Consider the following 21,012-nt stretch of genomic DNA (forward strand, 5'->3'; position numbering starts at 1 on the left):
AATAATAAAAGTATAAGGCAAACATAAACAAACCGCACTGGCAAAGGGGAACGGTGGTCACAAATCGACAGGGACAGATGAACATTTTACAGGATATTTAGCAAATGCCCCAAAAGTCCAACCTCAAAAATTACCACCAAACGGAATCAGCACCTCAGTGACTCAGTCTCAACAAAAATTGAGCATCGTGAGCTTCGCAAAGATGGAATTTATGACAGGGCTGAAAGACCTTGTATCCAAGGTTGACACACAAAGACTCCTAACCTAAAAATTACATTTTCCCCAGAATATCTTATTCTTTTTCTCTTTCAGGGAGTGATGGAAATTACCTAAGAACTGTCTATTTCAGGTTTTAGAATAAAACACTCAGTTCAGTGGAAACTGAAATCTTAAAAATATTTGTACATCTTGCATTTTATTTATATTCATGCAATTCACATAGATTATTGACAAGTATAATAAACTAATAAAAATGCTAATTATAATTTACAGAAAATATGTTTGATCTACTCTATAATACTTATAATTACATACAAAGACTTACCCAGTGCTGGTTCTGCACAATCTTTGTATTGTTCTGGGGTGCAAAATGGTGAATCACCTGTGCATAAAATAAAATTTGAGTAATTCAGTTTGTAGTGATAGTATGGTGACATAGTAGGTAGCTGGTGCATCGCAGTGTTGGGCTGTGGATTCAGACATGGGCTGTAATCCAGCTCAGTCTGTGTGGAGTTTGCATGTCCTCCCCATGTTTGTGTGGGTTTCTTCAGGGTGCTCTTGTTTCCTCCCGCAATCCAAAGACATGTTTGGGGTGAAATGGTGAGTAATTTATCCTTTGTGTGTGTGTGTGTGTGTGTGGTCACTCTACAATGGATGAATGTCCTGTTCAGTCTGTACTCTGCCTCATACACTATGATTCCAGGATAGTCTCTGGCAATCTTGCATTGGACAGGTGCTTATTGATAAAAGGAAAAGTTTTATGAAACTGAACCTACGAAGAAAAAATCCAGAACCCAAGTGCAAAGTCCAAATTGTATACTGTATTGTTTGTGTGTAACAGAAAGGAAACACTCTGCCCACAGGGCAACTACGGTGGAGCAGTGCTCTTCCACATAATCTGGATCTCATTAATTCAGCACTCGGCCGGACATCCGTCAAAGATTGTGCGCTCCGGCTGACCCAGAACAATTATACTCCACCGCTACAGAAATCGGAGAACCAAAGATATCGTTGAGACTGAAAATAATTGGTGGGCCTGGAATATCCACACTGGGGGATTTACGGGGAATTCTATCATTAACAAGTTGAGTTTTCACAGATAGAAACATCTTCCCGTTTACTTTTAATTACATTTCCTTCAATTTACTTTCTAAAACATCTGCACTGGGCATGAGGTAGCAGTAAAACACACGCAAAGAAATGCAGTGCAGGACCGCATTAATTCAACTCACTTCCACAGTGTTCACACTTAGTATTGGTGGCTTGTGCACCGCTGAATGAATAATCTCCGAACTCAGTCTGTTTCCTTCAATTGAGAAGGATGGACGTAGACAAGAGGAAAACAGGCTCACCTGGCATGTGCACCATCCTGCAGTTGCAGTTCTCCACTATGTAGCGTGTCTCGCAGTCGATGCGACACGCCGTGACACTGTACACCTGGAAGAAGCCCGACTCCAGGGCTCTGGACCGGCACTCGCCCCACGGCGGGGGCAGGTAGGTCAGCTGCATCGACACACACACAGACATACACATGCACACACACCCGTAGGATGTTCACACCTGTAGAGCCCACCACATAGAGCACCTCGGTTATTAGTCCTGCACGATGTTAAATTCTAATTTTTTCGAAATGGGATGTGCTGTATTTACCTAAATAAAATAAGTAACCAACCAACCAACCCTACCTTAATTTTCACGTGGCGAACCCCTTAAGCAATGTCACACTGGTAACGACTAACGTTTAGACTCTGCAATGCAATATTTCACAGGAGAATCTGACACATGAAACCAGCTTTGGTTTATTTGGATCAAAATAGTTCAATATGGAGAAGGAAACTAAATGAGCCCTTTGTTTTCTGCTGTGTGGCCAGTAGAACACGTGAATGTATTGCTAAAGATCTGACTCATGTTGATGGGGGTCTTCAGGCACTGCTGCCTTAATTCATTTTAGTTATTATTATTATTTTTTTTTAATTCAAGCATATTATCCTTACCGGCACATTGACGTTCAGTCTGTGGAATTTCAGCGTCCGTACTCCTGTTTCATTTTTACCATGTTTCAATACTGTTACACCGCCTCAGTATGAGCTCCTCATTAGTGTAGCTCATCTTTCAGCGATCAGACTGAAGTGACACAAAAAAACTTGCTTCCTAATTATTAATTCATCTAGGATTTTTTATGGCAGGGTTGTACAAATTATACGGTTTCTAATGGTCTGGCACATGGGAACACAAATTTCTGTAACATTGTCTGCTGCTTGATATATTCATCACCTACAGTAGATTTTATTTGTTATATATTCATCACGTTACATTTATATATAACATCCAAAAATGTTGAGTCCCAGACTTCCCAACATAGGTCACTTGTAGACTTTTGTTTCTGAGCGTGGATAGATCACGAAATTAAGAATTTCTTTGATCGACTTTGAGTTAATGACTATTTATTCTGGCAGACATGTTGTAAAGTACCGGCACTGAAGGCTGACCTGGAAATGAAGGAGACAACGAGACACATGTGAACCCGACAGCGCGAGCAGCGTAAGCAAAGGACGGGAGACACGTACCCTCTGTTCCTGCGTGGAGACGAAGGTCTGGAACCCGGGCGAGACCCCGAAGCCGAGCTCATGAACGAACGGGGGCTCCGCTTGGCTGTGGATTTGCACTCGAATCCCTGCTTCAAATGCTGTGTCCTCTATAGAAAGGCAGAGCGAGAAGCCAAAGAACCCAAAAGTGCTACATAACTCTAACTGTTGTACTTTCACAAACGCAACTGCTTGTGTACAGTGACTAAAATCATTACGAATGTGTATCTTTTTAGTGCTTTCTCAATTTTTCCCAGTTTTTCGTCATTCCCAGTAAATGTGTTACTACCCGTCGTCCGGCCGACAGGAGATCACCGTTTGCTCGGCTCTTCGCGCAGGCTTATAGGTGCCTGGCCGGTTCAAAGTGCTAAAAGTGACCAGCCGTCCATCAACGAGTGACCGGACCCAGCTGCATCATACATCCAAGGAAACGTGGTAATTTTCGGCACAGGGGTCCTGCGGTGCACAGCGAGAGCTCAAATCCGCATGCCCGCCATGAGGTCCGCAGCAGTTCGAGGATTACCCCGGTACGGAGCCATTGTTGTAGGTCGCCCTGCACACTTTACTCACTCAGCCTATTAAGGAAGCTCTCTGAAGGCATTTTATTCATTGTCTACAGATCATCTATCTGTTCTCTCATCTGCTCCTTTAGTGCAGTAACCATGCAGTAGCTGGCAGATGAGTGAAAAGGTGAAGGGTTCCTCTCCTGCTGGACAAAATAAACCAGATTTGTCATTAACTGGCGCCTTTGTTGAGTATCTTTGCACTCGAGGACACGCAGCACCTGCAAAAGAGCCCCTTGGCGACTGGGGTCTGTTAACTGTTAAACATCTTCAGTCCATTTGTAGCGTAACATAAATACTGACAGATATTGAGTCTCTTCCACAGCTCCTTCAATTGTAGCTAAAAGAAAGTCGGACAAAGAAAAATTTCTAACACAAGTTCGCTCTGGTTATTGGGGTTATAAAGGGCATGGCTGTACGGGATGGTCTATCAGGCTTGTGTGTGTGTGTGTGTGTGTGTGTGTGTGTGTGTGTGTGTGTGTGTCTAAGATCTGTGAACAACCCTAGCAGAGGACTGGCTGTCAAAGTCAAACTTTGTACCAGCTAAAAATATTCGGAAGAATATTGGGCTCAGGGAGGTATTAGACCCACTCTAAGACCCGCATCATTTAGACACCTATTCGCATATCAGGGCTGCGCGAACATCACAGTATTGATGCTTTAGGGGTTCACTCTCAAGCCTGTCTTGTCGCTCCCAGAGGATTACGCTAGAACGGTGTGTATCGAGCTGATTCGCTACAGCAGAACTTCAAACAGGTGCATGGAGGGACATACCGGAGCTAAAGGCAATCTTTGCGATATATCGTATGTCAAACATTTAAACTAATATGCTCACATCATGAGAAAAATTCCCACACACAAAATCAGATTAATCAGAACTGTCCCGAAAACCTCCCCCCGTCCTCACTCGGATACAACAAGCACGATGTGTCCTGTTGCCAAGTATATACTTTTTATATCGACATTCATTTGAATAAATGAGCGTTACCTACGACACTTAACTGTTGTGTAAAAATTGCCATTTTTCAAACTTACCATGTCAAGCATGCAAAGAATGTATCCCTGCCCGCGTGTTTTCGACCGATCGATGATTTCCGGCCAAATTCAGAGGACCCCAGAGCGTTGAGGTTCGTCAGGGTATTTGTGAAGCGTCTTGCCAAATGGAAGGAGACACTTGAGACGAAAGCCAGGCCTTCGCACGGGGAACAGGTGAAATGGGGCCAGAGGCTGTGTGTAAACTCGGGGAATGTGTGTAACGTGTGTCAGCTGCAGTAAGGGAGGGACCATCCCGTGTGCTTTAATGGGACATCTGAGAGGTGCAATTACCGTGGTCTTTGTGGTCATCGGACGGTACAATTACTCAGATAGAAAAAAATAAACTTCTACCGAGAACGTCGATCTGACACTTTTTTCCAAAGCGACTTATGATATGAAGCTACTTACAGCCATTTACCCGTTTTTACAGCTGGGTAATTTTACTGGAGTAGCTTAGGGTAAGTGCCTTGCTCAAGACTTGGGATTCGAGCCTTCAGACGTCGGGTCTAAAGACAGCAGCTCTGATGAGCACAGTACAGCTGCCATATACTGCATTCTTACTGCAAATAATCTTCCAAGAACTACCTGTTCTCACCGAATTGCAGAAAAAAATGTACCAATAATTCTACGTTCTGCCCACATTTCAGAAAATGACTTGTTTTAGTCAGTCATGAAAAAGTTAGAGAGAAAATGACACATTAAGGGTCAGAGAGAATAAAAATCTGCTGAGAAAAACCTGACGGCAAATTTCACACTTACTACGGTGCCATGTGCTGGTGTGACACTCCGTTGCGAAACACAGCTCTGCACGCCGGGCCAGAACACCGAGCGCCTTCGACGCCCACTGAGCAACTGAATGTCACCTTACATTAGAAGAAATGCCACGGCCAAAGCAATAATTTCAAAAATTCTTTCCAGATGTCTGGCATCAAGCTCCGGCGACGGCCCAGTGATTATCTTAATGACTGTTTCAGCCTTCTGAGTTTTCCACCATCTGTACCCTGTATCACATGGTAACAGACTCCGAAACAACGGCCTGAAAAACAGCCTCACGGTGCGTGTTTGTGAAGAGCGCCGGGCTCGCGACGGCTGGCGGATCTCGTCTCCCGTCTAGTTCTTGCTGGACAGCGGCCAGAAAACAAAGAAAAATCACATCGATCACATTCTCATTTTTTTCATTTGGCAGACGCGTTCCTCCAAAGCAACACGCAACTCGGAACAAACAAAAGTGCATCACGTAACAGAGTTATAGATGCACAACTAGAGTTTAGATTGTCACTGGTGAATAGGTTGTTTGTCCCATGAAAAAAAATGCCTGTTTTCTATGTATTTTTGCACGCCGAATTCAAATACGTCTTCAGAATTTCTCTATCACCCATAGTTTTTCTGTGCCAGTATATTTACGCATCACACCGTGTAGTATATTGGTACCGGTACCATATGGGGCATTTGAAACGAGAAGTTCGCGAAACAGCGATTCTCATTGTTTGTGAAGTACAGTAGCTTATTTCTGAAAGTACGAGTCTAGACGGGTGAGTCGCCGGAGGAACGATTTCACCGAGACATTTCGGATGTGGAAAAACGGTACGGAGGCAAATCGAGTCCCAATGTGCCGGCAGACTTTTGCTGGACACCGAAGAGAGATGTTCCTGAGGCCAAATACAGGCTGAAAATGCTGCTATTTTAACATTTTTTTAAACACTCGCATGTTTTGCAAGTAACTTTGCGCATATTTTACGTGTAATAGCAGCCTTATTTATCAAGGTAATGTGCATTTTTTCACAAATTAATTGCTTCGTAACCTTTAAACCCTGCCTGACTGAAAAATTCTGAAAACAGATCTGAATTCAGCATAAAAAGTACTCTAAAATACACCTATTTTAGTTTGTGGGGCAAAAAAAGTTAAAATTTTGTTGACCAGTGTTGTTTATAACTCTTGATTATTACGACTTACAGTATAACGAAGACCGGCTGTAGGGTTTCGGGTGACAGGACCGGCCAGAGAGCTAAAGAATTGTCGAACAAATTTGGCCGACCTTGTGGCTGAGGAGGAGGAGCTGAAGGAACACACACACGTCTGCAACCGCTTGTTCCGAGCGGGACGGCGGTGATTCGGCGCCTAACCCGGCAACGCAGGGCCAGCGGGGGAGGGGACACACCCAGGACGGGATCCCAGTCCATTGCAAGGCACCCCAAGCGGGACTCGAACCCCACACCAGGCACCGTCAAACCCGCTGCACCACCGCACCCCCCAACTGAAGAAACTTCATGTGCAATTAGCAAGAGAAGTGAGGAGATAAAGCAACACATGGACGCCAGCAGCTCCACCGTGTGCTTTGAAGTGACTGCTTGTTGCGACGCTAAAAGGAAAGTCGGGTAATGAAAACATATAGTAGTGGGGCTTTCTGCACAACAGGCTTCAGTATCACAGTAATTGGGCTGGACAGAAGCAGCTCTAACATTTGGGAAAGAAGAGAAAAACATGTTGCATAAGGGCTTGAAGGCAAAGTGGGAAAGGAGCCGACACGGAGATGGAGGCTGTTGCCACCATGCAGCCGCAACACCTTGGGAAAGTGAAACAGGAAGTTCACGCAAGGGCCATTCCCCTCTTTTTCGCTGATGAATAATACACACACACACACACACACACACACATATTTTCAGAACCGCTTGTCCCATACGGGGTCACGGGGAACCGGAGCCTACCCGGTAACACAGGGCGTAAGGCCGGAGGGGGACACACCCAGGACGGGACGCCAGTCCGTCGCAAGGCACCCCAAGCGGGACTCGAACTGCAGACCCACCGGAGAGCAGGACTGTGGTCCAACCCACTGTGCCACCACACCCCCTCTCTGATGAATAATAAACCTGCAAATTCCCTTTTTTGCTTTTTTTCTCAGTGTGCGCTGGATTTTCCCAACACGTATTGAAAAAAGAGGAAAGGCTACGACGTGCTCTGCCAGTGACACGATGATCACTCGGTCGGATCGTCTCAGAAGGTCTAGAGTTTGCTGAAAAATGAGCGCATCCCTGCAGAAGCAGTACACCTTTAATTGCCACAATAAATTATTAAAGTCATCTTTCTGCCACCCGCACAGCTTTATTTACAATATTTTGTTATCCTGGCAGCTGCAACGGTGAGCAGCCCCAGCTTATTACATGTTACAATATTAATGTAAGATATACATGGGAAAATGTACAGAAAGGTGCACAGGACACAAACTCAGGAATTAGGGGATTTATGTAGCAAACACCTACACTTGGATTAAAAAAAAAAATTCTGGACAGTAGGATTTTTAAAAAGCCCAAGCACAGTAATCTGAATATTTTACTATGGTAAGTCTGCAGAGTATTTTGCACATGAATTGTAGCTACTGCGAATAGGAGAAGGAAAGGAAAGGAAAGGAAAGGAAAGGAAATGGAGGGGTGGGGGGGCAAGGGATGGGAAGGGAAGGGAAGGAAAGGGAATGGAGGGGAAGGAAAGGAAAGGAAAGGAAAGGAAATGGAGGGGTGGGGGGGCAAGGGAAGAGAAGGGAAGGAAAGGGAAGGGAAGGAAAGGGAATGGAGGGGAAGGGAAGGAAAAGAAAGGAAAGGAAAGGAAATGGAGGGGTGGGGGGGCAAGGGAAGAGAAGGGAAGGAAAGGGAAGGGAAGGAAAGGGAATGGAGGGGAAGGGAATGAAAAGAAAGGAAAGGAAATGGAGGGGTGGGGGGGCAAGGGAAGAGAAGGGAAGGAAAGGAAAGGAAAGGAAAGGAAATGGAGGGGAGGGGGGGCAAGGGAAGGGAAGGGAAGGAAAGAAAGGAAAGGAAATGGAGGGGTGGGGGGGCAAGGGATGGGAAGGGAAGGGAAGGAAAGGAAAGGAAAGGAAATGGAGGGGAGGGGGGGGCAAGGGATGGGAAGGGAAGGGAAGGAAAGGGAATGGAGGGGAAGGAAAGGAAAGGAAAGGAAAGGAAAGGAAAGGAAAGGAAAGGAAAGGAAATGGAGGGGTGGGGGGGGCAAGGGATGGGAAGGGAAGGGAAGGAAAGGGAATGGAGGGGAAGGAAAGGAAAGGAAAGGAAAGGAAATGGAGGGGGGGGGGGCAAGGGAAGAGAAGGGAAGGAAAGGGAAGGGAAGGAAAGGGAATGGAGGGGAAGGGAATGAAAAGAAAGGAAAGGAAATGGAGGGGTGGGGGGGCAAGGGAAGAGAAGGGAAGGAAAGAAAGGAAAGGAAAGGAAATGGAGGGGTGGGGGGGCAAGGGAAGAGAAGGGAAGGAAAGGGAAGGGAAGGAAAGGAAAGGAAAGGAAATGGAGGAGAGGGGGGGCAAGGGATGGGAAGGGAAGGGAAGGAAAGGGAATGGAGGGGAAGGAAAGGAAAGGAAAGGAAAGGAAATGGAGGGGAGGGGGGGCAAGGGATGGGAAGGGAAGGGAAGGAAAGGGAATGGAGGGGAAGGGAAGGAAAGGAAAGGAAAGGAAAGGAAATGGAGGGGGGGGGGGGGGGGGGCAAGGGAAGAGAAGGGAAGGGAAGGGAAGGGAAAAGGACTTGTGATCAATGTGAAGGAGCTAAAGCTCCAGGCTAAGTGACATATCTTGAAGAAAAGTGCATGAGATGCAGCGAGAAAATGAAAATGAAGCATTTTAAGGCAGTTTCATAGTCTTTTCTGATCAAGCAGGTTTTTCAGTTAACGGGCTGTACATCGTACCATTACGATTTGGAACAGATATGAATTTGATGATGAAATCTGAGAAGTTAATCTCCTTATTTGTTCATTGCTTCCAGCTACTTGTTTTTCCTCTCTTCTCCAGTAGTACAGCTGTGGAGAACATTTCCAGGCAGGTAAAAAAAGATGGAAATGCTTGTTTTGTCATTTCTTGACTTTTATACAGCTGAACAAACGCCAGTGATCAGTAACAGAGAATATGTTATGTTTATAGCAAAACCTCAATGGCCGCAAAGAAAAGTAATCTGAAACTGATTTTAGTAAATACAATATCGGTGATTTCCAAAATAACGAATACTGCAATGAGGTGGTGATACCAAATGAAAATTTTTTTGAATTGCAAAATAAACAGTAAAGCAAAGTAAAAAAAAAAAGAAAAGAAAAACACCAGAAGCACTTACTCCCTATTTCCAGTGTGCTGCGAAAACTCAGAAGAGTACATTTACTCTGATTTACAAGACCAGACAAAATTGACTGTTTTCATTATTTTCTGTGATGTGTTTGGTGTGCTTCTGAAAATCAGTTTTTTTTACAATAACTTTGATCAAGTGAAGATACCGATCGGGAGCTGAGCTCAGAGGCACGCCTGACAGGTAAAGTGAGTAAAAGTCAGTAAAATTTTCATCTGTTGGGTCAGGGGGTTTTTTTTTTTTAAAACGCTTTCATCCTTAATTCACCATACCTTTGGCTACGCTCATAATTTTGTTGCTGATCCAAGCTTTAGATACACTGTATATTCACATTTGTTATCTTTACTGGTTGCAGTCCTGAAAGGGGCTAAAGGAAAGAGGGGAATTAGACATTCAAAAGTTTCATGTGCCTGCATTGCAATAATTCCCCAGCTGTGGAAAATGAAGAAGTTGCACGAGTTGGACCAAAAAAAAAACTGTGCAGATGCTGTAGCAAAAACACACACACACTTTCAGAACCGCTTGTCCCATACGGGGCCGCAGGGAACCGGAGCCTACCCGGCAACACAGGGCGTAAGGCCGGAGGGGGAGGGGACACACCCAGGACGGGACGCCAGTCCATCGCAAGGCACCCCAAGCGGGACCCGAACCCCAGACCCACTGGAGAGCAGGACTGTGGTCCAACCCACTGCGCCACCGCACCCCCTGGCAAAAATACTTCAACACTAAAAAATTGCCTAAAACATTCAAAACTAACAAAGCTGGAAAAGAATTGGAGAGAAACATCACTGCCATCTGTTAAATATTAAATATATATGTGTTAATAAGGCATAAATAAGGGTATATAGATAACAGTGAAATGCGAAGCACAAGGTCTGCTCTACGACAGATGGTCTGTTTATGTGCAGCTCCATCGTTGTTGCCCGGACCCGTCACCTGGGGGGGGGGGGGGGGGGGACATGCTCCGCAGTCTGTGCCTTTCTAAAGCAGCAGGCTGACTGACCCGCCTGGCCACAATGTGACCCCTCTCCCTCTGTCCAAACAAGGTAGATGTAGAGGTGCTGTATCTCCTGAACAAAGGTGCGGGGGGGGTTGGTCTCCAATGGCAACATGTGAATGGAACGGCGGCGACAGCCATCTATTCTGAAGAGTGGTGGCAGCTCAGCTGTCGGCGTGAGAGCCGGCAAACACAGCTGGGTTCGTACCTCGAGGCGACAGACAGAGTCAGGGAACGGGTCTGCTGGGGGCATCGCCGGTGCCAAAATGGCATTCGGTTCGATTAAACAGGTGCAGGGTGTTTTGAAGCTGCCTCTCAGAATGAGAATAATGGGCTGCACGGCGGCACAGCGAGTCGTAATGCTGTCTCGCAGCGCCTGGGTGGTACGAGAGATCGTGGGTTCCATCCCTGCTCAGTCTGTGTGGAGTTTGCATGTTCTCACTGTGTCTGTGTGGGTTTCCTTTGGGTGCTCTGGTTTCCTCCCACAGTCCAAAGACATGCCCATAGTGTGTGACTGTCACAGAGAGAGTGTGTTCCACCGATGTATGGATGAGTGATCCATTGTAAGTAGTGTATCTAGCAGTGTAAGTCACCGCGGTGAATAAGGTGTGTGAACTGATTACACTACATAGAGCTCATTGGAAGTCACTTTGGAGAAAAATGCCTGATAAATAAATGTAAATTTGCGATGCACTATGTCATTGACTAAGTAGAAACTGAAAAATATAAATGTTTGTTTATAGTCACTATACCTTTTTCTCAAGATTTAAGACTTGTGACCTTCGAATGCTCTCCACCTTCATTAAAACGACTGTATTTCCCTGGCGCAATGAACATGTTTTAATGTGTAAAGGGGCTTCCTTTAATTTCAAGGACAAGTTTAAATGTCGACTATTGTCCATATTCTTGGGGGGGGGGGGTGACAAAGATCGTCGAGTTCTGTGGTCGTTTTTTATGAACTCCAACTCTTGACAACAATAATAAAAAAATGCTGACAAACTGCATATTTCGCTCTGCTCATTTGTAAGAAACGCGGCGCCGTTGATCGGGCCGCGCTCACGTACTCCGCTCAAGCGACTCCCGTTAGGACCGGCGGTGCTCCGGGAAACGAAAAGAGACAATTCCCTAATTGGATTTCAACGTCCCATTTGAAATTCCGAGAGCGCAAACCGCTTTGCTTTGTTCCCGCTCAACAAAACGCAGTTTCCAGTCACGTTGCTTTCATTTTTACTCGAGTTTAAGATAATTAATCCGGCCAGCAGTCACCGCGCATAATGGACAAGCTCCTCTCATGTGTTTGGCTGTGAACTGAGGGAGAATCTTAATTAAAATATGGACAGGGGAAATGAAAATTGTTTAAAAGGAGGCTAGCAGTGATTCATTAATGCGGGCCACATGCACAGGAAGTCAACCAACGGCTCCGTGCGTAAGCCGTAGAATTTCGGCGGGAAAAAACAAAGAGAATGTGAAAGTAGCGTGATTTTCATGAGACGGCAGAGCGTCGTTCTCCGCGTCAGTTATCCATTCGTTTATTTTTCTCACACACTGTGCACTCTTTGTAAATATAAGCACTGATTTGTATAGTAAGGATCTGTAGGGTTTTACATGCTAATTATGACAGAAAGCGGTTAAAGGGTAAAATTCATTTATCCTTCTCTTTGGTGCGTCTCAACTTCCGATTCTTCGCTTCTCAGTGTAACAAGGAGACAAACGGTCCCTGCAAAAATATTCTCTTCAAGTCATTAGGCTGGTTGTTAACACTGCGAGGCTTCATGACCCTCATTATAAAAGTTAAGCTGCTGAAACCAGAACATTTTCCCCGCAAGTCTTGCTTTATAATAACTTTATAAGATTTTACACTTTTTTTTTTCCGTCCTTGTCACATGTCAGTGTTATGTTTTTACGAAATGTTATTACTAAATGTTATATTACTCTTTGAAGCAACAAATAATGTATCACAAGTGTCACGGAAAGGATATGACGTGAAGCGTAGAATCCAGAGATATGTCTAACCTGATGATATTTGTGTAACATTTTATTTAATGTGGTAATTTATACTAGAGTTTCAATCTGCTACTTTGTCGGCCAGTTCTGAGCCAAATACCCTGTTTTCCTGCAAGAGAAGGTACATGCAATGAACGCCTGTAAACAGCTCACCGTTCTTTTCACACACTCTACATACTGTAAAGTGTACCTCATTAGAAATTAATGTCAAATTAACAGTGAAAACATGACCACATAGATATTATGGATATTAACATATTATTAACAGGGCTGTTAAACTAAAAATCTTATCTCTACAGCTATCCCTCACATAATGGAGTGAAATTGTTCCCAGAAATCGCCTCCTTGGCAAATTTTCGTATATATGTTCCCTTGCTATGTTGTCTAAATTTCATTAATACGGTTGCCCCTTGAACAACACGGGTTTAAACTGCGCGGATCCACTTATACGGGGATTTCTTTCAATAAATATATTGAAACATTTTTTGGAGATGTGCGAATATTTGAAAAAACTCGCAGACGAACCAGGTAGCCTAGAAATATCGAAAAAATTAAGAAAAAGTTAGGTATGTCACGAATGCATGAAATGTATGTAGATACTAGCCTATTTTATCATTTACTACCATAAAATTCACACGTAATACATATAACATCTACAGTGTTTTATATCATATAAGACAATATTGATGTAGGTACTGACACAACAGTAGGCTACTAGTAGTTACGTTTTTGGGGAGTCAAAAATTATATGTGGATTTTCGATTGCGCAGGGGGTTGGCGCTCCTAACCCCTGTGTTTTTCAAAGGTCAACTGAAAACCGCAAAGGTCAACTGCAAAAAAAAAAAAAGAAAAAATCATGCATGAATCTAAGAAAGACATTTTTAATACTCTCTTCTTACTTTTCCTTTATCTTCCTCTTGGTAGTTTTTCAATTTTCAGTCAAATCTTTGAGACTTTTGGTTCCAGAGATGTTTTCGACATGAGTATTGCTGTCTATGTGTTTGAGGCACAAAAAAAAAACTGCCCAAGTGCTGCGTAGTGATATTGACGAATGTTTGATGGTACTGTAGGTGAGCTTCATCGGACTGCAGGATGAACACATCATAAATGTGGTTTATTTCCAGCAGTCATCCTTCATGTAGATGTTAATGCACTAGACTGAGCCAGAAAAAGCCAGATTGACACGAAAGAGGTACAAAAATCGTGTGCGGTCGAGGCACCAAATTTACATGTTTGACTGGAAATATGTGATACGAGTGGCGATGCTGCAGTACAGTAAAATACTCATTCTGAAAGTAAAGTGACTGCGTAATGGGCCAAAACACCTGCAGTCTCAGTATATTTTATGTTTCTTCAAGGCAGTGTCGTGTTTTTCATTGTGAAATAACCTGGTATTCCTTAAAGAGAAAAAGGGAATTCACACCTTTTTACACCCTTGTAATACAAGAGAAAATGTTTGATTTTTCTATTTCTAAAAGACTTAGAATAAATAGTGACTATAAGAAATATAAATGAAAAAATAGGAATAGATGAAACGAATAAACTGAATTCCGGAATATTGCCTTCAGATACACAGATCAGGTGAGTTTCTCTAATTCTCCTCCTGCTCACGCGCTTAAGACGACACTTCTGCACTCCTACACCTTCTGAGGCTTCGTACTTTTTCCAGGCGACTGCTTCCCTCCCGCAGCCACGTTCTTCGAGACACAGACGCGAGATCCAAACACAGAGCAGCATGCAGAGCACGGTAACTGGGCCCACCTGTCTCCCCCCACACAGGAAGGTACTCGTCCTGCTGTATGTCCAGCATGATCTCCAGCCCGTTCCCTGTTCCCCCCTTCACCGTGGTACGGAGCGGCTTCCCTTCCTCTTCTGCATTGAACACGTAGCACTTCCCGTACCTGGTGAAAACCTAACAGAAGCAACGATCCACGTCAGTCACGCATTTCAGCACAATTACCAACGTTGTGCTTACAGATCACCTGGTGGACACACCACTCTTTCAGCACCAAGTGTTCATCCCAGAGAAGAAAAGGCGAAGAGCAGCTGGTAGCGCAGTGGCTGGAGCTGCTGCCTTGCAGGTTTGAGTTTCATCTGCAGCTGTAGTACCCTTGAGTAAGGTACTTACCCTAAAAATTACTGCAAGTAGCTTTGGAGAAAAGCATCAGCCAAATGAATCAATGTAAGTATAAGTCAGATATCATGGCATGAAAGTATTTGCATTTTTTCATTTAGCTGATGCTTTTCCCCAAAGCAACTTACAATGTTAAGTTACATGCAACTATTTACCCATTTATACAGCTGGGTAATTTTACTGGAGTAATTTAGGATAAATACCTTGCTCAAGGGCAGTACAGACAGAGGTGAGATTCGAACCTGTGACCTTTCTGGTCAAAAGGCAGCGGCTGTAACCACTAGAGATATATAGCAGAAGATATAAATTAATGCCATGTGGTGAATAACGTGTTATACATTTATTAAAGAATAATTACAATAACACATTGTGAAACTGTCTTAAAAGTTTTGAACTCGTTAACTAACTTTGTTCTATATAAGAAGAAGATAACTAGAGGTAACTCATACGGGGGTGATGAGGGGATTTTCATAACATGTAAAGACAAAATTCAATATGACTGGTTACCATAGAAACCTCACGGAATACAGCATTTGCACAAAACAATATTGGTTTTTGTAACAGCAAAGTTGGCTATGAAAAATACATTTTATTTACTCAAAGAAATAAACGGGAAACAGTAAAAACACCAAAACAAACAGAATGTATTTTTATTCAGTCTTGTCCGTGAAGTTTTTTTGAATTCTGCTGTGATTACAGGCAGTCCTTGGATTACAAAAGCGTTCCGATCCTCAGTTTGTCCTTAAGTCGGATTTGTACGTAAGTTGAAACAGTTAGGTGCGGTCATGGTGCACTCGGGAAACCGGGCCGACGGACTCAAGTGCGAGTACTTTATTGTGTTATGGAGCAGACAAAGAGCGGCGTCAGGGACAGGCGAGGGTCGGCTGATCTTCATACGTTGTTCAGGGGAGCACACAAAAACCAGAGCTATGGTCACGGAGCGGAGGGCTCATGAATCAGGAAAACCAAACCGGAGAGCACAGGTTGGGGATAGAGAAGGGAACGAGATGGGAAACAGGAAAAGAGGCTTGCTAGAGATCGCTCTGAGTTGCGGCTTCTCGAGATGAGGCTCCGCAGTCAGGTGTTTCCGATCTGCCTCTTTACACCCTGCCTCCTGAATCGGTCACAGGTGCGGTCGCGAAGCGCATGGTTGGGGGCGTGACAGGTACTGTCCATCCATCCATCTTCTTCCGCTATCCGGGGCCGGGTCGTGGGGGCAGCAGTCCGAGCAGAGTCCTCCAGACTTCCCTCTCCCCGCACACCTCCTCCAGTTCCTCTGGGGAAATCCCAAGGCGTCTAGGCTGGGAGACATAGTCTCTCCAACGTGTCCTGGGTCTGCCCCGAGGCCTCCTCCCAGTGGGACAAGCCTGGAACACCTCCCCAGGGAGGCGTCCAGGATTCCAAGTCCCAAAAACTAGAGTTGGCGCCCGAGGTTTGGGTCGGCCAGGTACTCGGTGACCCCATACCGGGCGAGGTGAACAAGATCCTTGATTTAATAGTCATAAAGGGATTTTGAACCGCGCTTTGTCTCGTCTGTCATCCAGGACCTGTTTGCCTTGGGAGACCCTACAAGGGGCATATAGCCCCAGGCAACATAGCTCCTGGACTCATTCAGGCACTCAAACCCCTCCACCACGGTAAGGTGGCGGTTCACGAAGGGGTGACAGGTACTGTTCGTATGTAATGTCAGTTAGCCAAATGTTTGTCTTAGTATATAGTGCATTGTGTACCTTTCTATGCATTAAAAACATGAAAGAAACACTTCCAGACACACTAAGACATCTTTAACATAATAATAACAATAATAATAATAACAATAATAATAGTAAATGTTACTACAGTATTTATAATAGAGAGCGAGAGAGGAAGAGCGAGAGAATGTGTGTGTGTGTGTGTGTGTGTGTGTGTGTGTGTGTGTGTGGGTGTGTGGGTGTGTGTGTGGGTATAAAAAACATTAAAGAAACTTTAATGTTTGCTTTTCCAATGTTTGTTGTTGTTTCACCTTTTTCCGATCGCTTTATTTTTTCCACTTTAGTTTCATTCGTGATTATTTTCCTTTTCTTTGATGCATCATGATCACTTGCATCACATTTATGCTTTGGTGCCATGGTTTGGAGGGTAAAAACAAAAAAAAAATGAAAGTGAAATACAGTAACACACACGAGACACTGTTAACAGCAACGTGGTCCGACTGCATAGAAGGAAGCGTTTGTCCTACATCGAGCTCCACCGTAGATACACAAAATAGTGCTTCTTTGTTAAAACGAACCATTGTATGTCACTCTAATTTTTAATGAAATGGGCTTAACGGAGGAGTGCTTTGTAACTACGGGTTGTATGTAAGTCAGACGTTCATAACCCGGGGACTGCCGGTAGTAAGCTTGCGTGCAGGACACTTGTTTACTTACATTTACATTTACGCATTTGGCACTCTTCTCCAAAGTCACACAGCTCAGAGGAAACAAAAACATCCCTCAACAGACAGAGGGCTTAGCTGCTGTACTCGCAAATTATTTGTTGGATTGTTATTTGTCAGTTATTTGCCGTTGTCTCAGCGCGAATATTCCAGAAACTACCGATGGAAGCAACATATGAATAGAACAATCGGTCGATGTAAAGCAGGTGGAGAGGGAATAACTTATAAAGGTTTCAGGAATTCGGAGGGAAGTGGGTGTGAAAGTGAATGTTGAGTTATGGATTTATGGAAGGGAATGAGCAGCCATTTCCAGGGACCGTGCCCATTATTTAGTTCGCGGCACTAAAATTACTGTACAAAGACGACGCCTGTAGCCAAAGCAAACACCCAAGATGGGATGTGGATGCTTTTCAGGCAGCCAGATAAGCCCCTAAGTCCAATAAGCATGAAGGAGTTGAAATACCATACAGGGAGCTATAATTACCTCTGACTGCTTGAGCTTCATCACAATGATTGCACTCAGATCCACACCCCTCCAACGGTCAATTTAACACCGGGCTAACTTACAGCACGTCTTCATTTTTCATTTCACCGTCGTTTTTTTCCTTCCCGCCCTGAGCTACGGCCACAGGCAGCACCCTTACAGAGCGGTAACGCTGCCCCTTTTCTCAGCTTTACCGTGTTTTCTTTACCCACGCAAAACATTTTAATCCACAAAGGCCTGGTTTTGTCCAATGCTGGGCTGTTTTCCGTCAAAATCAGTCACTTTGCAATATGACATTTTGCATATGATGCATAAAATAACGCTTCTGTGAATATCTTTTTTTGTTTGCTGTTTTAAAGTTAACATGCATGAAGAAAGTGTGAAAACAGTTCCTACAGATCCCAACCCTAACCTGGAAATATTAGGGTCCCATTCATCCTTTAATGAGTTCCACTGTGAAAAGTGAAAAAATAAAATTCAATTCATAAAACTGAATCGTATTCAATTCAATAAATTAAATTCATAAAGTTATTGTCAGCTTAATTGCTAAAGACGGATTCTGTCGTTGTTGGGAATAGCATTACAACCTGCAAGCATGCAAGATCATATTCTTGGAGTAATTTAGTCTACTTAGTCTTCAGAGGTATGCAGAGGTACGTCTGGATGGACGTGCCATCGAGCTGACCGCACCTCAGAGAACCGGCGTGGTTCGCAGGGCAATTTGCTTAGCAATTTGTTCAATAATGGAAAGGCCTTTATGCAGCTACTAGTGTGATGTACACTGGTTCACATGGTGGAACGCGACAACCTGACCGCACTCTGGAATCACGTGAGTGTTTCCAGATCTCTCCTTCTGTTGACCGGTGCACTCTTGGTATCGTTCCGAGATGTACGTCGCTTTGGAGGAACGCGTCTGCCGGCTGAACGAAGGTGAACGTACGGGAGGAACAGAAGCGGTCGTACTTGTTCCCTGTATGTCTGGGAGACGTTGGAACTCCGCACACCCTGAGCTGGACTCAAATCCCACACCCACCACGCAGCTTTACCTGCCGTCCCGCAAATACATCTCAGCCGCATTGTGCCTTTCTTCGACCTTTGTATTTAAAGCTGGACCCCAAAGCTTCCCACACTCCTCAGAAAGATTTCATTTAGGAGTCCAGAAAACTGTCGCCATTCACAAATTCCAGTTATGATTATTACCCCATGAGATGAATAATGAATCGTCTGAGACGTATTAAAAGTACAAGAGTCACCTCATTATCTTGCACTAATTAATCATTGGCAAGACTCTACATGGGAAGATAAAGTGCTACAAAAAGGGAGCAAGTTTCAATTAGGCGTCCTGCGGACACATAGAACTCATTTGCACAGCAGCGGACAGACAAGGGCAGCCAGGAGCGGGACTGCAGCCGACACCGTGATTTGGCACCGTTGTCTCATGGCATCGCTCAGAGGTGCCGGGGATGGGGGGAACTTCTAACAGGACCGGAGAGCTCTGACGGAGACGGCGCGCCGTTCAAAGCCATCGTCTGTTCGCTTGTCAGTCGTTTTCCCTCTCGTTTCGCACTCGTTCATGAAGCCTTTGACACACGTAGTCCAGTTTTCCACCCCGGAGCGTCACTAAAACCGCATTGTTTGAGGGAGGGACACGTGGGATCGGGGGCCCGGCTGTCCGACTGAGACCCAAACGCACAGACCGAGACGAGAGGACGTGGACTTATGCAAATGAAGTCGAAACGCGCCTTTGATGCACCGTTTGTGCGGCGTTTCAATCAACAGGCGCCTCCGCCGCACATCATTTCTCGCCGTGGCACACTTCGGTGTAGATCGCGCATCCATCACTGTCAAAAGTTACCGTGAGCTACAGCGCATTTTCCTTTCTGGGTTAAAAGAACGTTGGACAATAGCACCGGTTGTTTATTATGATGGTTTAATTGCTCTTGCCCTGTGCATCGCGGGAACGGTCCCCCAGCAGGCCGATGATGCAGCGAACAGCAGGGCTCCCATCATTCACAGCTCAATATTTGCTAATGAAGGTGACCGGGAGACGGAGGCCTGAGACAGAGCCAATGACGCATGGCAGGAGGACCTATTAGGGTTTTCCACAGCTCTCCGGTACGCGATGCACAGGATCGATGATTCCTGGATTAAACGCCCAAAAGTAGACCCCACCTGTCTGCCGTGGAGCGCGCACTGGAGCTTTTCAGCTTCCAGAACGGCTCTCAGTCATAGCAGAGGCAGCTGTCTTAGAGAAGCACAATGTAGAAACAAGACGGGGAAATTAGACTGAGTAAATATGGAAAGTTGGTGCTGCATGACAATGAATTATTCAAGAGACACACAGGAGAATAGCAGATATATGCATAGATGGCTTTGGGTTTTCTTTGCTTTTTTTTTTTTTGTCTGAAATCGGAGTGTGTTTGTAAAGAGGCTATGGTTTGGTTCAAGATGTTCATACATCCTGAGATTTAGACATTCCCTTTTAATGAGGGAAACCAAATTTTAGGGTTAACATTAGTTTGCCAGTGTCACACGTATATGAATGCAATCATTTTAATCCACTCTGCAAATGTCGGGAATGTATCCATTTATGTATTTTGAGTTAGTCTGGAATTTGCTCTAAAGCCATGCTTCAGCAAGGACTCGTTCTCTGCTTTGTGTACTTCAAGATGTCAAGTTGAGACATTTTTCAGGTTTAATTGTTGCAACTCATTTATTGTATATACCACCCCTTTATAAAATGTACAGCTCCTGGAATCAGTTCTAAAATAAGTACTTTGCCAACTCACGTATGTATAATCTGTTTGCTGCATCATAAATACACTACATTATTTTCCATTAACAAAGCCTTGGGCACTGAAATGAAGGTTTTTTTAAACAGGAGTATTAAAAGCTAAATCTCCAAAATCTTTTTTTCCACAGTCCTCGGCTCATGCATTTCATTTAAATATATTTCTTGCACACAACTGATGAAACTGAGTGCTGATAGTTAGAAAAACCTTTCAAGTGCGATGAATCTTGAAAAAAATATTCTTCTGAAATAATGGTAATACGAGTGTTAAATTATAAATCTGCATTGCCCTCAAATAATATTTTTGTACATTTCTGTTTAGCCCTTTATTCCTCTATTCTGCTGATAGTTTGCCTTTTGATATGGATTTAAATTTTCCTCTTCCCTTTGATTGCATAGCACTTGTAATTTCTGTAGCACCTAAATTACATAACTTAAGAAAATTATTGTTAAAATGCATAGTTTTCTGCATAGAATGTTTATTTAAAACTTACCCAAAATTCACAACTGTCATTCTCATTGCAGAACTATGGGTGTAATAAAAAAATAATAAAACTGACAAGGTTAAATTCATATATTACTTATGAGGGTAACAGCTGTGAATTTGAAAAGTAACGTATAATACGCAAAACTTACGGTAAGAAATTACATTCCCATGTAATCGTTTTATGAAAAACACG

At 44.1% G+C, this 21,012-nt stretch overlaps 1 protein-coding gene across 2 annotated transcripts in view; it reads right to left on the reverse strand.

Moving 5' to 3' along the window:
• Positions 1-21,012, reverse strand: part of LOC108919299 (acid-sensing ion channel 2-like) — a 147,633-nt gene that overhangs the window by 4,559 nt on the left and 122,062 nt on the right. For both annotated transcript variants that reach the window (XM_029246889.1, XM_018727198.2), the window contains exons 2-5: positions 14,269-14,419; positions 2,787-2,914; positions 1,572-1,722; positions 545-601 (exon numbers count right to left, since the gene is read on the reverse strand). In XM_029246889.1, coding sequence (XP_029102722.1) covers positions 545-601; positions 1,572-1,722; positions 2,787-2,914; positions 14,269-14,419 — 487 coding nt within the window. The remainder of the gene's footprint in view (positions 1-544; positions 602-1,571; positions 1,723-2,786; positions 2,915-14,268; positions 14,420-21,012) is intronic.

This window comes from Scleropages formosus, chromosome 20 (assembly GCF_900964775.1).
Source record: "Scleropages formosus chromosome 20, fSclFor1.1, whole genome shotgun sequence".
Classification (NCBI taxonomy): domain Eukaryota; kingdom Metazoa; phylum Chordata; class Actinopteri; order Osteoglossiformes; family Osteoglossidae; genus Scleropages; species Scleropages formosus.